Source organism: Polypterus senegalus, chromosome 12 (genome assembly GCF_016835505.1).
Source record: "Polypterus senegalus isolate Bchr_013 chromosome 12, ASM1683550v1, whole genome shotgun sequence".
In the NCBI taxonomy this organism is placed as follows: Eukaryota; Metazoa; Chordata; class Cladistia; order Polypteriformes; family Polypteridae; genus Polypterus; species Polypterus senegalus.
Genome location: NC_053165.1, coordinates 61,352,972 through 61,370,824, shown reverse-complemented (window position 1 = coordinate 61,370,824; position 17,853 = coordinate 61,352,972). Strand labels below are relative to the sequence as shown.

Here is a 17,853-nt window from a genome sequence, read left to right as displayed (position 1 = left end):
CACTTAGTACCATGGATGGGACACCAGTCCATCATAGGGTTCCCTCACACATACACTCATACACACACACACTACACAGGGCCAATTTAGAATTAACCTATATTAAAATATATGTCTTTGGGTTGTTGCAGGAATAGCCTTACCAACAAAGGTAGAATATGTAAACGCCACATAGAGTATTTCTAGGCATGAGATTCAAACCGGACACTTCATCAATGAGACAGCATCACAAACTACTGTAACTCTGTGCTTCCCCTTCAATGGAAATATTACTTCTAAGGAAACATTTGCTATATTTGAAATATAACAAAAATGATAACAATATGAATTGTATATCGTTTTATGGTATGTAAAGTTGGCACAGTTTAATTTTGCCATTCAAATTGACTTTGACAGTCAAGACTCTTTTTTTGTGCTCAAAACAAAAACACACAAAATATTGGCTAATTTCAGTATTAAGCTTTTAACACAACAATAATAAGATCATGTTCACTATTGAACTAAGACATTGAATCAAAGCAAATGGAATATTGTTAACATTTCTTGTTTATAATTGTTTTTTCTAGAATCAAAATTCTGTAAACTACTTGCAAACAACTTTCTCATAATAACAGGGAGAACCTGCCAGCAATCAAAGTAGCAGTATTTGGTTACTTCTATTTTAGAATTTGATGCCTTTGTACAGTTACTTACACTGTTAAAACTGAGGAGGGTTAAAACAAGGAGCACAAAAAATTACAAATATATGATCATGTCAACCCACATTACAATATGTAACATCTCCATAGAAAATAATAATGGCTAAGAACACTATAAAGTAATCTTTTCCATTACTTTGTGAGTGCTATTGATATTCACTTGATGTAGAAATGAGGTAAAAATCAATGACAACAATTGTTAGGTGTAAATACATGCCAATATGCTTTTAAGCAGACAGTTTGCATTCTTTCACAATTAAACTAAACTGAGTACCTTCTGAAAAGTTCTTGGATACCCATTTTTATTTTAAAATCATCATGTTTAAAGTTGGAGCAGGTAACAGTCTACCTTTAACTTTGGAGTTTTATTTTGTCAGAGCCCAGTTATATATGAAGTAATTTGCTTACTTAATATCTTGCATTACATTTTATTCATTTTTTGTCAATCACAAAAAATATAAAAAATACAGCATCCGATACAATTTATTTTGTAAAACATTTAACACAAATAACTAATTTAAATACACAGTTTGGTATATTTCCTTTGTTTTATACACTTATTTCACATTAACTGCACTTTTTAACAGACAGAGTAGAGGACTGTGTTTAACTAGGAATAAGAAGTAAGAGGTTTAAAACTTTTTTATGTTTTAATTGGGAGAACAATGTTGTTGAGCAGAATTTGTGGGAATTTGAAAAACACATGAAAATGACTGACTTTGGTTTCACAGTGGAACATAATAGTGATTTCTTGATCACATTTAATACTATTTATTTGCATTAAGTCTAAAGCCTTTTTAATTTACTGCATTATTTACAAATAAATCATTAGTAGGTATGTATTGTTAAAAAACATTTTGACACAAAGTGTCATTTTCTTCAAAAATTCTTTTAAAATTCAACACAAAGATTATTTCCTATAATATCCATTTAAGGTAGTAAAAGGAATTCCTCTTCAATAATTTAACCATTCCATCTGTTGTATTTCTCAAGTATTAAGGCCAGTTCAGTGGGTATCTCCTTATGCTTTACTATGTTATGCATACGATTACATTGACTGCTCAACAATAAATAAAAATTTTGTACAGCTTAAACTTATAGGATTTATTTACATGCTGCACTAAAGCTGTATTTGAATCTAAGCTTATAAATTAGCATTTTCCTAAATAGTATTCATTTTAAATCTCATAAAAATGTGACATTAATTTGTTAAAAATGTTGATGCTTTCATTTGTGTAATGTTAAAATTAGTAGAAAAGAAAATTTGACATTAAACGTGTTAGTCATATGTTTTAAAACATTAATCAGTAAAAAAAAATTACCTGCAGTGATCATTCCTATTTAACTTAACTCATGACCTGTTTAAACTGTACTGTATATTACACTACTATACTTAGTTTTTGCAGAGTAAACAAATGAATAGTTCTCCCTAAATATTTGTGTATGTAAGGTCAATGGTACAAGGAGCATAAGTTCAAGTTGGTAGTAAATTTTTAAAGCAGGAGTCTGCCCAGCTTAGAATGTGTTTCATCCATCCATTAGAACATCTTACATACATTGTAATTCACTTCTTGATAGTTATCAAAGAAAATAAATTTAAAATAAATGTTATTGTAAATAAAATATGCGTGTTGCACAAACTAACTGCAATGGTTGAACAGGTGTTTAATGTATTCTTGGAATTTATTAATTTTGTAATCCATTTATATGTACATATTTGATAAATATGTTTATTAAATTGTTACCAGTCTAGTATACTATACATTCTGCATCTTTAAGTAGTTGCGTCTAATTTGGAAATTCAAATGAGATAATAAACTAGTTCTTTAAAAAGGTTATATATTTTAAAGAACAGACCTTACATTATCAAGGTTTACTCAGTTAATGCATAGCACATTTACTAACTATAGAATTAGTACATTTGCTTGGATATATTTTTTAGTACTGAATGGTACAAAATGTTTGCATCCTTTGTTTATAATATATCTGTATTGTTACCAAAAGGTCAGCCTCAGTAAAAGCAGGAGAAATGGTGAAATGAATATTAAGGAACAAGACAAGTATGAGATTGTTTGTATAAATAAATGAAAGGAAAAATTTTGTATACACATCTGAAAATAGGGACGGTATGTTCTGGTATTATCTTCATAAATACATGAATTCCTAGTATAAACACTTACACAATTTTTAGACATACTTAACACTTCAGTTCACAACTTTGGCACAGTAAAAGCCAACTTGATTGGCCTATATTTTCTTTTTTTCTATTTTAATATTTGATATATTTAAAGAGATGAATTCTGCCTCTGTGGTTGTCTAGGCTCCCAGTTTCTGAGAGACATGCCAAGTATATATCATTGCACATAGTTTTCTTAGAAAAAAATCCGAAGGTTACATTAATTTGTTTTAGTTAAGACTTTAAAATCAAAAACTGATTTTGTTTAATTTTAAATACTTAAATGTCTAAGTTGTAGAGTCCTATAAAAGAGCACAGTCATCTCTCTTTGGGAAAGTGGATAGGGCTAAGGGACAGTTGTCATGTTGAGTGAGTCTGCCTGTGGATCACATATTGTCCTCTGTGGGCGCACACAAACTGCCAATCTCTAAAAAAACAAACAAACAAACAAAAAATATAGAATTAAGTTTATGTGCGTCTCCAATAACCCAGAAATAGAAAGAAGCAAAAAAAGGTTATTAAATAAAACATTTCCACACTATGACATTAAGACAACTCTGATTAGTTACTGTTCACAGTTGTTTATTTTACCCAGTTAAAATCTGTATTGGAAATATTTAACCCTAGCTTGAGATATAAAAATGTGCATCCATTGTGCTCTATGATGTTTCAAAATATAGTGTGTGAAAAACTATTTGCCCCCTTCCTGATTTCTTATTCTTTTGCATGTTTGTCACACAAAATGTTTCTGATCATCAAACACATTTAACCATTAGTCAAATATAACACAAGTAAACACAAAATGCAGTTTTTTAAATGATGGTTTTTATTATTTAGGGAGAAAAAATCCAAACCTACATGGCCCTGTGTGAAAAAGTAATTGCCCCTGAACCTAATAACTGGTTGGGCCACCCTTAGCAGCAATAACTGCAATAAAGCGTTTGCGATAACTTGCAATGAGTCTTTTACAGCGCTCTGGAGGAATTTTGGCCCACTCATCTTTGCAGAATTGTTGTAATTCAGCTTTATTTGAGGATTTTCTAGCATGAACCGCCTTTTTAAGGTCATGCCATAGCATCTCAATTGGATTCAGGTCAGGACTTTAACTAGGCCACTCCAAAGTCTTCATTTTGTTTTTCTTCAGCCATTCAGAGGTGGATTTGCTGGTGTGTTTTGGGTCATTGTCCTGTTGCAGCACCCAAGATCGCTTCAGCTTGAGTTGACGAACAGATGGCGGACATTCTCCTTCAGGATTTTTTGATAGACAGTAGAATTCATGGTTCCATCTATCACAGCAAGCCTTCCAGGTCCTGAAGCATCAAAACAACCCCAGACCATCATACTACCACCACCATATTTTACTGTTGGTATGATGTTCTTTTTCTGAAATGCTGTGTTACTTTTACGCCAGATATAACGGGACATTTGCCTTCCAAAAAGTTCAGCTTTTGTCTCCAGTCCACAAGGTATTTTCCCAAAACTCTTGGCAATTATTGAGATGTTTCTTAGCAAAATTGAGACGAGCCCTAATGTTCTTTTTGCTTAACAGTGGTTTGCATCTTGGAAATCTGCCATGCAGGCCGTTTTTGCCCAGTCTCTTTCTTATGGTGGAGTCGTGAACACTGACCTTAATTGAGGCAAGTGAGGCCTGCAGTTCTTTAGACATTGTCCTGGGGTCTTTGTGACCTCTCGGATGAGTCATCTCTGCGCTCTTGGGGTAATTTTGGTCGGCTGGCCACTCCTGGGAAGGTTCACCACTGTTCCATGTTTTTGCCATTTGTGGATAATGGCTCTCACTGTGGTTCGCTGGAGTCCCAAAGCTTTAGAAATGGCTTTATAACCTTTACCAGACTGATAGATCTCAATTACTTCTGTTCTCATTTGTTCCTGAATTTCTTTCGATCTTGGCATGATGTCTAGCTTTTGAGGTGCTGTTGGTCTACTTCTCTGTGTCAGGCAGCTCCTATTTAAGTGATTTCTTGATTGAAACAGGTGTGGCAGTAATCAGGCCTGGGGGTGAAATTGAACTCAGGTGTGATACACCACAGTTAGGTGATTTTTTAACAAGGGGGCAATTACCTTTTCACACAGGGCCATGTAGGTTTGGATTTTTGTTCTCCCTAAATAATAAAAACCATCATTTAAAAACTGCATTTTGTGTTTACTTGTGTTATATTTGACTAATGGTTAAATGTGCTTGATGATCAGAAACATTTTGTGTGACAAACATGCAAAAGAATAAGAAATCAGGAAGGGGCAAATAGTTTTTCACACCACTGTAGTTTTCCAACCTTACCTTGTAAACTTTATACATATTTTAAATCAAATCCCACAGTACTGCTAGGCACAGCTTCCAGGAAGTAAAGGCTGAAAAGCCAGTGAAATTAACTCATTCTGTTTCGAACACACTGTCTAGCTATTGTATTAAGTTACCACAAATTTTCATACAGTTAGACTTAGTATAGTCAATAAATCTCATACCATTTAAAAGTAACTATTAATATGTAATATTTGTTAAACATTTTTGTAAGCATATTACTATTTAGCAATTCAATTACTGAAATGTTTTAGTTATTGAAAGTAAATTGCAGTTTGGTTGACTTTGTAAATAACGAAAAAAGATAGTTTGTCAGGGCTAGAATTTAATTTTGTTTAGGAAACAGAAATCATGTCTCTGTTTTTGTTATTACTTCCATACTATAGTGGAAAATCAATAGGGTGTTTATGTAGAATGCTTACTGTATATGGCCAAACTGTTGAATTTAGCTCTGTACAATCTACAGAATAGATGTCAGGTTCATTTAATTTTTAAAACTATTTAAAATTATTTGTGTTATTTTTTTACTTTTTGAAAATTTGCCATTCTGGATATTTTAACAACAATATCATAGTTTAAACCGTGAGCATGTTTTCCAAACAATTATCTACTCTTCTGAAAATTTTTAAACCAATTTGTAGTAAAACACACAACAAAGAAATCCTTTTTGTATGAGAAAGTAAACTACATCTATAAATCATTTAGATACATCTGAAAGAAAGAACTTTGCATTATAATGGTGTTCTATGCATCAGTTTAATATTTGTTGAAATATTATGTGCTGTTAATATTTAGATAATATCTGACCTGTTTCATGGAGCCAGGTGTCCACACCAGTTTGTAAACCATGTAAACAGGAATCCAGATGAATGAGGAAGCACCAATAATATATCCCACTGTGATACTCCAATCAGGGTATTTATAGTCAAAAAGTACAAGGGGTGGCTGGTCTAGCAGGGAGCTTATTATGATGTACTGGAGATAGAGAGAAACCAACCATTAGTTATACAATACCAATGTCATCAGCTCTGAAGACAATTTCACTCTTATTAACGTCATTTAATATTCTTTAGATCACTGGAAGAAAAATGCTGTATAGTTATGAGTGCAGGAGCCTAGTGATGGAGTCAATACCTAGGATGATCATTAACATTAATAAGTGAACAAATCACTTAATCTTATTAATCTTTATCTGAATAGTCAGTTGTACCCAGATACAATAAAAAATACAACTAAAAGATATTCTTCATATGATCAAGGCATGGGTATGTTTAAAATAGGAAATTGGGAATACATTGTTAGAATGTGGAAAGATTGTGTTTTTGTGATACATCAGTTAGAACTTAGCACACATAATTTGAATGCTGTTGTTTTGCAACCAGCTCTGAAAAATAAACCTTTATAAGATATAAATATTTTAAAAAGATAGTTCCATGACATTCTTCATACATCTCCAAAACACGTGTAAACATTCTTTATTTTGTATAGCATCTTTCTATATCTATATCTTATATATATTCTAAATCTTGCTCTGGTTTCCTCCCACAGTCCAAAGACATGCAGGTTAGGTGCATTGGTGATCCTAAATTGTCCCTAGTGTGTGCTTGGTGTGTGGCTGTGTGTGTGTGTGTGTGTGCCCTGTGGTGGGCTGGCACCCTGCCCAGGGTTTGTTTCCTGCCTTGCACCCTGTGTTGGCTGGGATAGGCTCCAGCAGACCCCCATGACCCTGTAGTTAGGATGTAGCGAGTTGGATAATGGATGGATGGATCTTTCTGTAGTAAATATCATTCCAACATATTTTAACAGTACAGAGCTACAGGAAACATATTTAGATAGAAAATGGATGCATTGGCAGGTTAGGTCCATTGCTTAGGGTCACACAATGAGTAGGAGTCAATGATTTAACAGGAAACCTTATGGTTTAAAGTGCAATGCCCTAGTCACTACATTAGCACATTATGTATGAAGTAAGATGGTTAAATCACAAATTAACCTTTTTATATTTATAGTCAATGCTTTAAAGTTGCACACAGGTGGGCATAACAATAGAAAGAAACACATTACAAAACTGAGTAAATGAAAGTAAATGTGTAAATGTGACTGTAAATGCTCTTTTATCTTTAGCCAAGTCCAAAGTTTTCTTTCTTTTTAGTTAGACTTTCTTTTTAGTCGTTTTAATGTTTACCTGTTGTTTGTCATAATATAATATTTGTTTGTTTATTGATTGGGCCATATGTGTATCTGTTATATAGTGCTTTTCATGTTTTCAGTACTTTTCTATCTACAGTTAATAGCTAGATAGATATATAAGATAGGCACTTCATAAATCAATAGACAGAACACATTGTATGTAACATGTACTGGTCATTTTCTGTTTTCTATTCCCGAGCAACATTAGGATAACAAAAAACAAAATGTATAATAAATACACAAGCACTCATAAAAGCGAGAATTAGAATATAACATATGGAAATTTTCTTAACCGGCCTTGTTCAGTTATTGGGTTACATAGGAACAATCAATTATATGTAAAACAGATACATCTTAGTAGTGTATAAGATGTAACATGAGAGAGATTGCTACATTTCACAGTTTGTCTTGTGATTAACTCATAAAACCATTTCTGTTTGCTAAGCAGCTTACAATTGATTGTAAATGATAATGTGAATATTTGCCCTCTTCTAATGTATTGAAAAAAATGCATACCATGCACTACTGAAAATAGTGGATGAATTCACAATGGCACTGAAGCAATCAATTTTTTTTCTTAGTTAACAATGAAATAAGCATAATCTTTTTGGAATATTTGACATATAATTAATGTGTTTTTAACTAAAATTTGAAAATTAGTGGATATTGATTTTTTTTTTAATATAATCTGAATGTACAAATGTATGCAGTGGTTGAAATTAAATTTATATATTATATAACATTAGATGAAGTAGTAACAAAAAAGTGGGTAGAATTATAATATTTCAGAAATGTTACAGTTTTTTTTTTTATCTGAGAGAAACAGATAAGCCAAAATGAAGAAAAGCATTGAAAATGTCAAATCTTTCAACCTTGGGAGACCAAGGAGATTAGCACATACTGTTATGTATTAAAAGTGGATGGCAGAATATTAAACAGAAAAACATTTTTGACATTTCTAAGTGGAATTTGCATTTTTTTAACAAAGAGAGATTTATTATAGAGAACACAGGCACAGGCTAGAACCTGTTAGGTCTAAAAAGGAAGTCACTATTACTGTTTTTCCCTAATCTGCTATAAGAAATATATTTTACATTTTCATCAATTTATGTATTTTGTATTTTTTTATTAGTCTATGTTAAACTGTATTTATTCAAGTATTAATCTTATTAGACCACATTATTTTTGCAGCAGAACATCATTCTCCTTGAAATGCTTCTGATGAGTAAAAATAATTAAAAAAATGTAAATGAAAGGTAGCCTTTATAAATCTACTTTCGACAAAAATGGTATATAAAGATGTTAAAAACTGACTATGGGAAACATAAGTCCATTATCTAAATAAAGTAAATAATATGAATTGTTCATATTGCCAAATATAATTGACTAATTAATAATAATTCAGATTTGATAGTACTTTAGATTATTCTTTTTTTGCATCTTTGAGTACATTGACCCATTAAACATTCATTCACTTGACCACTATGTTAAATGAAGTTGGGATGATATCACTTTGTCCCATGGTGTCCCACAAAAATGAAAAACAATGGAAACAATGAGCAATGACTTAAGAATGATTACCGTATACACTCGTGTATAAGTCGGGTCTTGAAACCTGAAAAATCGATCATAAAATCAGACCCCGACTTATACGCCTGCTCAAAAATACGACACTCGATTATTTTTTTTTACATCTTCTTGCTTCCTCCAATCTCGCACCAGTTTATCAGCAGCGCAGTTACCAATTTCTTTTCGCCACTTCAACGACTTTTAATTTAAAACCAGCTTCATATTTTCTTCTGATCAAATGCTCCATCATAGATAAGGGATGCTCTTACGATAAAAATGTATGAGGGTATGAGATACAAAAAACACTAAACAGTGCAAACATTGCTTCGGAATAGTTTGTTTATTACCATGTGGCCACATAGGCACAATACATTGAAAAAAAGGCAGTGTGCTCCATGGTTACTCTCTCAGGTGGGCATTAGCATATTATAATCTCTTGGACCAATACTGTGAGTTTTACACATTCGACTTATACTACCGTCATTATAAAATACCGGAAATTATACAGTAAAATAAATTCCCGACTTATCTGCGGGAAAAGTTAAATGTGAGTATATACAGTATGTTAGGTAGAATGCTTTGGAACCCCTGCAGATTTAAAAAAATAATAATTTTCAGCTTAACTGGAGTTTTTTTTTTTCTGTCCTCCCAGCCATCTGACTTTATCACAAGACTTTTCTTTAGAGATTTACATTATGATATTTTATATAAGGACAGTTATATATATTGTTATGATATTATGTATAAGGATGCTGCCCTTCTACATATTATATATCTATGTTTTATAAAATTGTATGAATTTATTTATTTACTTTTTCTTCGTTATATATTTATTGATATTTGTACCTAATCTCATTTGTTTTTTCTTTTCTTGTAACTTTCTTTTTGACTTCTTGTAAAGCACTTTGAGCTAAATTCTTTGTATGAAAGTGTACTATATACATAAATGTTGTTTTACTGGCAGCAATAGAAGCAGAGGTTTTGAATAGTAATAAACTGGTGGTTCAAAGCAACTTACTGTCAAGTGTGCAATATAAAACAACATAACAATCTGTACTCTGCTTAATTTCATTTGGCGGCAGAGGCATAAAAACAACTTTGGACATATGATAGGAACTTGCATTGGATGGGGGTCACCAGTCATTTGCAGTGCCCACTTGCACACATCCACCTACACTTACCCACGCAGGACCAATTTAGAATTGTATATCAACCTAACATATGCACACATGTTTGGGATGTGGGAGGAAAACCAGAGTACCCAGAGGAAAATCCACGCAGATGAGAAGCACTGCTTACCATTGTTTCATTTTGTTAACTCCATATGAAATATAAATTGAAATGAAATACATTCTACTGATGCAAAGGATCCTTTTCAGAAACCAGCATTAACATCTTTGTCAACTGAAAACATTAAGTCCTGTGGAAATGGAGTCTACAAGAGTCCATGGTACTAGAAGAAAACAGGTTTTCTGTCATGGGTGAAACTGGGTTACTTGGAATGTGTCTTCCAGAGCTTGGTTTGACTATAAGTAAATAGTCACTCACTAATGTTTATGCATTGCCTGTCTCCTTAGGTTTACTGCCTAATTTTCTTACTTTAAAAGCTTTCAAGTCTTCCGTGGTGGGTGGAAATCGTACATTTAAGCATGCATACTATATGCTAATAGTCTTAAAATGAAATTATATGTAAGATTAAAACCTTAAAAATTTGATTTTGGTGAATAAATGTTAGTAAATTACTTTGATGTGCTAGAGGTGCCATGTTTGATTTATAAGCATTCTTTAGACAATTAAAAATTATGTAACAATATTTTAGTTTTTTAACATTTATTAATGTGTGCCCTTTAACAAAATGTGTTTATATGCTGTATAATGAAAGACGATAACTGGGTGGAACAGTTTGCTTTGGTAGAGCTAAATTTTCTCAGGTGCACAATATCTGTGTACAATGTTTTTTTAAAAGTTTACTGGAGAATTTTAAGCAGCTGTGTAGATTAACAAGATTTATAAACATTTGTAGGATCATATGACTAAAAAGTTACATATCAGCAGAGAAGAAATATTAGCAAATGCTGAAAATTGATTATTAGAATGTGTGATTTTGAATGGACAGTATTCTTAAAGTACAGAAAATAATAACTATTACTTACTGCTAAAAAGGCTGGACTGATTGCGACCCAGCATACTTTCCAGAATATTCCTGGGGCAAAGCCCAGCATGGCTTTAATGTCATTACAGAACCTCTGAATGCCTGCAGATATTAAAAAAGGTGCAAGAAGTGTATTGGTCATTATATATGTTAGATTCATGAAATATTTACCATAGCACTTGATATTCTAAAGTTGGCTTGGATAACCAATACATTGTACTCTGTTCTAAAAATAAAGACATTTTTAACCATTAGCAATCCATCTTTTCTAGAAATTGCAGTTTTGAGAAATAAGATCAGTATAGTATGAATATTTCCTGCCCACTTAGAGTGATATATGGCCATTCCTTAGTTTTTAATTCAGAGTGTTTATCTGTTTATCTCCAGAAGCCATAAAGTTCACATATGGTATTCTGGGGAATACAACATCTCCTCTATCTAATTAAATTCTTACTAATAATAAACATTTACCATAGAACCATGAGACAGCAATTGCTTCTAAGAAGACAACAGCAATGATTGAACAGCCAGCACCAAATTCTTCAAGCAGCTTCACCACATATGCCCCACCCTGAAAAATTCAACAGAAGATTATACATTATATCATATATTTTTAATCTCAAATCAATAATATTTCAGTACATCCATCTGTTCATCCATACAATAAACTCATTTTATCTTTCCAAAGCTGCGGGACCCATTCACAACAGCACTGAACCAGTCCTAAACAGGACCACTGTCTACCACAAGGCACATTTTTTATGCCAGGTTGATGGAAAACTATAATTCAGCCTAACCCACCTATGGGAGGAAATTAGTGCATGGAGTAAACCTATGCAGACACAGGAACAAAATGCAAACTCCACATACAGTAGACAATGACCACATTACATTTAATTCCATGAATTAATTTCTTATTCTAATATTGTGGTTTAGTTCTGGCACAATTCATAGTGTATTTATAATACAGATGTTGTATATTTATCCATAATTATATAGCTAAAATGAATCATCCATTCAACCATTTTCAGAGTCTGCTTTTTCCATTACATAGTCACATACAGCTGGAGATGGCATTACCTTAAATTTATCAAGTGTTAATTATTAGCATCACTTAGCTCTAGGTATTTTTTAATTAATATGAGAGAGGAAAAGAGTTAACATACTTTTTCACATATAGCTTCTGAATGTTGACTTATTCTTTGTTGAATAAACAAATGTATCATGATTTGTTTGTCACCTGGGGTTATATTTATCTACGTATGGGACTTGGCAAGGATTGGATGATTGTTAGTTGTGCCCTGATGTATAGGATCGTGATACTGAAAGAGGGTGTGCTTCCTTTTTCACATTACTGTACTAATCAAGGCATGTGTTCTATGGGTAAACTTCTGTTGTGTATACTATGACAGGTAAATTTTAAAGAATTATGACATTGCAAACCATTTTGACATTTTGTCAATAGATTGCTTTTGAATGCTTTGGTATTATCCGCATTGGTCTATCTAGGATATGAGTTTACATCTTAGACCTTAAATGTCAACTTCAAATCATCTTTTAAGGGTCTTTTTTGTAAGATATGTTGAGGCACCCACTGCCCTGACGTGGATTAAGAGAATTAGGCAACAAATGGATGAATGGTTCTCATTTGTCATCCAGGATTAGGTCCAATATTAGTTAAGCAAGATTTTGGAAATTATGTAAGGCTTGATGCTATGGTAAATTAAATGTTTTTGAATTTTGTTCATTTACTTCAAAGAATGTAAATGACCATCTAATAGAAAGAGAGGACCAGCAATACTATAGTAATGATGACAAGAAGATGGCTCCATGTAGTCATGAATGAGTCTACTCTGTCACAATAGAGATGAACACTATAAATTAAAATAAGACTTTCTATCTTCTTCTATTTCCAAAACTTGCATCTCTCATTTCAGAGTCAAGGGGTGATAGAGCCCATTGAAGCAGCATTGGGACTAGGAAGAAACCAATTGTGAATAGTTCACATGAAAATAAGTATGAGGTATAATATGTGAAAACACATTCTATCTTTAAATGGAGACCTTTGGTAGATATCTATACTAATATAAAAATAAAATTTATAATAGAAGGTTTATGTAAGGATGAAGCCAGTTAGTGTTCCATAAACAGCATTTGTCATCAGATCTGAACGTGTACTAAAAACAGTGCTTGGAAATTCAGTTATTATAGTGAGAATGAGTCTTTTGTTACAGAGGTGGCAACCCCAGATCTCTCACATTAACTGAAGTGGTATCAACCATCAGAAGTGCTTTAAAGTTATTTTTTGTTTTTTTTTTTACTTACATTTGTTAGAGTGCTTAGAGCTCCTAGAAAGCAAATTATGACCAGCACCAGCACAAACAGCTCTCGTCTCTTGGATAAGTGACGTGGATATTCATCCATCACAGCGGTTATAACAGCTTCAAGACCTCCAAACTGATAACATATAGAATAAACCCTCAGTGTATGCTCTGAAATACTGTAAATTTATAACAGAGTCATATTGAATATTTTGACTCATACAATACTGGAATATTAAATTTTGTTATTTTCATAACCTCTGCTTTTTATCTTGTACTGTTAATACTGCACAGAAGATTCAAAATACATTTTTGAAAATAGTTATAACAAAGCAAAGGCAAAATGATAGATTGGATATATCTGGCATTGGCAAAAGAACATCCGTTATTTGTTATCCGTACAGTTTTTGAGCAATAAAAGGATTCTGAATAGAAGGCTACACTGAATACATTAATCAGATTGACTGGCTGACAGTCACTTAAAATAATGTCTATCGTACAGTAAGCTGTAATACAAAAAGTTTCATTGATTGCTTTTACATTCATAAATATGTTGACAGATGCACAAATAACATTACATGTATATATCTTGTTAATGTCATTCATACTTTGATGCATATCTTGTGATGTGATAAAGAAGACATTTTGGTGCATTTAATTACACACCTTATATTTTAAGATTTTGAAATTTATGTCTCTAAAGAGGATTGTCAGAGATTAAGATTTTATACATGAAGCTTGTAGTCATTGCTCAACCTCTTTTACTGTTTGAAGTGATGTAGATGATTTTAAGTAAGAGGAAATTACCTTGTAAAGGTCAAGATATACCATTTCCCAATTTTCCATTAGCTATGCCTCAAATGGTTATCAGAGACAATGGAATTATAATGGTTATTTTTCTTGTCTGTAACTATTCTGACAAAATGGTAAAGGCAGATGCTAATAGCAGAATGTGTTACATAGTTCAGACTAATAAAAAAAATCCCTGGTTGTCTTTAATTCCTTCATGGCATTCAATGAGTTATGTTGGTAATGCATTTCATAGAGAGAACCATTACTCTTCATTACTAAGGAAAAAACATAAAGTAAAAACAGTTAAATATTTGGACCTAACAGCAAAAATGGAAGACAGAGACAGTGAATATCAAAAGTATAAGGGAAAAATGTAAATTAGTGTCAAATGGTACATGCAGGTAAAGTAGATTTTTAAAAAAAGACTTTGCTCTGTGATCTTTCATTCATTGGTTGATTTGTTGTTACATTAACTTTAATTGCTTTATCAAATGTTAATCTGTGATTGTATATTTATTAGTTGTTAACTCTTTTCACTTGTGCCAATCAATATTTTGTTACCTGTCCTACTACACTTGCTGAATAAATAGGCCCTAGCCTAATGTTACTTGATTACATTTACCTTTTGCAAGTTGCTTTGAATAAAAGCATCTGCCAAGCAAATAAATTTAAATGTAAAGCAGTTATAAAAAAAGAATGGGTGTTCATCCCTTTGAATATTAAAGCAACAGAAATGTACATGTAGCCACATTCTTAAAAGAGACTGAAGCAGCTAAATGTATAATGCTGTAAATTTGATTAAATTCACACAAAAAATGGTTAAACTATATTCCAAGTTTAAACTACCTTTTTAATCATTTTTAGAAATACTTACCTCTTCACATCAATCAAAGAGATACCTGGTCTTTGTAAACTGACTGAAAATAACATAGGAAAATTAGCTGTCCCTGCAAATGACTTTACTCAAAATGAGTATGACAAGGCCAAATATCAATACATAAACATATTCATTTAAGAATTATTCCATTAACAATCTACTAAGAGAACATCCCACTGTTGTGTGCTCAAATTGCCTGGCAGTAGAACATGTATGAATATAGTTATGAATGAATGGACCAAGCAAACTTTGTGCGATTGTACTAATTTACATACCGTACTGTCAAGCCCAAGTGTGATCATCATCAAGAAAAATATAATGGCAAAGAAAGTTGACCCCACCATGTTAGCAATGGCTTCAGGGTAGGTGATAAAGAGAAGACTTGGACCTGAAGTGAGGAAAGAAAGCAAATTGTCCACTATGAACTACTTAATGTCTTTTTTATAATAAATGTTTATTTTGTGATCTTGTTTTGCATATTTCATCCCTGAATTTTAGCTTATTTCTTACTTTTAACCATTAAATAAAACACTTTTTACAGATTTACTTTTCAGTAATACTACAATATACCGTAACAATTTGTTTTTCTGAACAAATTCACAAAAACAGTGTGAGTTATGACATGAATACTAATATTATGGAAGATATGTAAGTTGTGAAAATATATGAATATTTAACTTAAACACAGATATTATAGTATATGCAGCTATTGTTTGTGTACAGATACTGTTTTAATCTATTGTCCATTGTACCCCTTAAACATAAATAAATATACTTTATATTTTTGAAGTAAAATTTTCATTTGTGCACTCAAGTCATACATTTTACAGAAATAGCAATACTTTGCATATTGTGTTACTTCTTATCTTGTAAAGTAATATTTTTCCTGCTTTATTTCTGCTTTAGCAATTACCCATATTTTTCCTGATTTAAATATTGTATTTATATATTTATATACAATATATGCCTCTTTAGAACCATCAATGCATTTTTAAATGTGCTTTTTGGGTTAAGAAGGTACAGCTAGATCCTCTCAGGGAAGTATTAGGTACAAGGCCAGAACCAGCTCTGGGTACAATGCCAGTCATTTGGCACATTCTCTTCCACAATGACTCACTCTGGGCAACTTTAGAGTTAGAAATCTGCCTTTGGGATGTTTAAGAAAAATCTAACTACCTGGAATAAATCATGAAGTCACAGAGAAAATATGCCAATTCCACACACAGCTAATTCAGGCTTAGGAATCTAACCCATATCCTGGAACTCTGAGGCAGACGGTCTGCTCAATGTTGCTCTTATGCAAACTTTTAATAGGTACATAATTTTAGTTTTCATAAAACTTTAATTTAAGCAAAACATTTAATTTTTTATTTTGTGGTGAATTTAGATTTAAATGAAATATTTTATACTTTCACTCCAACTTTAACAGAAAACACAGAGAAATGTCAATTTAAATAAATATATACTTTTTACATAAAAGGAATGTCCTGCAGAAGAAAAATACATTTGGGCAATTTTGGCAATACTTATTTACTTGTTCCTTTGTTTTAAATGAGGCAAACATGCACTGTATATGTTATTACTGCTGCCAATTCCAGCCAACACAGGGCGCAAGGCAGGAACAAATCCTGGGCAGGTCGCAAGCCCACCGCAGGGTAAATTCATGATACATAAAATAAAAGAGTTAAAGGAACATCATGAGCCTGAACAATATTTATATTGATATTTTTGAAAATCATTGGCAATAGATTTGACCTGATATTCTGGTCATAGATACTCACATTTAAAAAATCCTGCTATTAAAAATCAGTCATTATTATGTGCATACCACAGTACATATAAAATTTCATGGTCATCTTACATTACAAGTTATTGCTTCTTGTTAATGTTTTTTTTTCTCTGTTCATTCATTTTCTAACCTATGTGCTTAGTTTAGAATCACAGGGACCCAGTGCTAATTATAACATAACTGTGTGTGAGACAGAAACTGTCTCTGGTGTATGTTCATCAATCACTGAGCACACTCATGCACACACCTACACTGATTCATATGTGACCAGTATAGAGTCACTGATTAACCTAATACATATATTTGGGATGCAAAAAAAAACTGAGTTGTTTGGAGAAAATCTCACATAGAAATGAAAAAATGTCTACATTCCCCTATAGGCCATGCTCAAACTGGGATTCAAACCCAGCACAATGGAGCTTAGATGCAGTGGTTCCCACCACCTCACCACTTGTTTTTCCTCTGTAAGTTTAAGTATACTAATGAACATTACATTCAGCTATAGATTTAGTCTTGTTCTGGTAGGATCTAGTAGTTTATATTGCATTTAAATAAATAAATAAAAAAATAGAATTATTAGTGAAAACCTTTGTCTCTAGCTACGTCCTCCACCTCCACATTCCTCATCTCTGCCATATAACCCAGTACTGTGAATATCACAAAACCAGACAGGAAACTTGTCAGGCAGTTCACCAGACTGGTCACAATCGCATCCCTATAGGAAACAATAAAAAGAAAGATAAAAGTAACAAAAAACATGAGTTAGTCTTTGTCAGTTCTGCCTAATTTATTTTTTAGGCAAAGCAGCCTTCTGTGGTAAAAGCAGAAATGCTACTACAAATGATACATTTTCTAATATTGGGTGCAACTGTTGAATAATTCCATTTCCAGGAGTTTTATCTAGTTATACAAACAAATGCAAAATAACTGCATAAGTCTGTTATTCATAACAGAAGGTATCAACAGCATATG

At 32.3% G+C, this 17,853-nt stretch overlaps 1 protein-coding gene across 1 annotated transcript in view; it reads right to left on the bottom strand.

The window, feature by feature from the left end:
* Window positions 1–681: 681 nt before the first annotated feature.
* slc6a4b (solute carrier family 6 member 4b) overlaps window positions 682–17,853 on the bottom strand; it is a 32,015-nt gene continuing 14,843 nt past the window's right edge. Inside the window, exons 7-13 of the mRNA XM_039772789.1 lie at window positions 17,469–17,596; window positions 15,368–15,480; window positions 13,428–13,559; window positions 11,574–11,673; window positions 11,104–11,204; window positions 5,999–6,166; window positions 682–3,301 (exon numbers count right to left, since the gene is read on the bottom strand). Of these exons, the coding sequence (XP_039628723.1) occupies window positions 3,221–3,301; window positions 5,999–6,166; window positions 11,104–11,204; window positions 11,574–11,673; window positions 13,428–13,559; window positions 15,368–15,480; window positions 17,469–17,596 (823 nt within the window). The 3' untranslated portion in view covers window positions 682–3,220. The remainder of the gene's footprint in view (window positions 3,302–5,998; window positions 6,167–11,103; window positions 11,205–11,573; window positions 11,674–13,427; window positions 13,560–15,367; window positions 15,481–17,468; window positions 17,597–17,853) is intronic.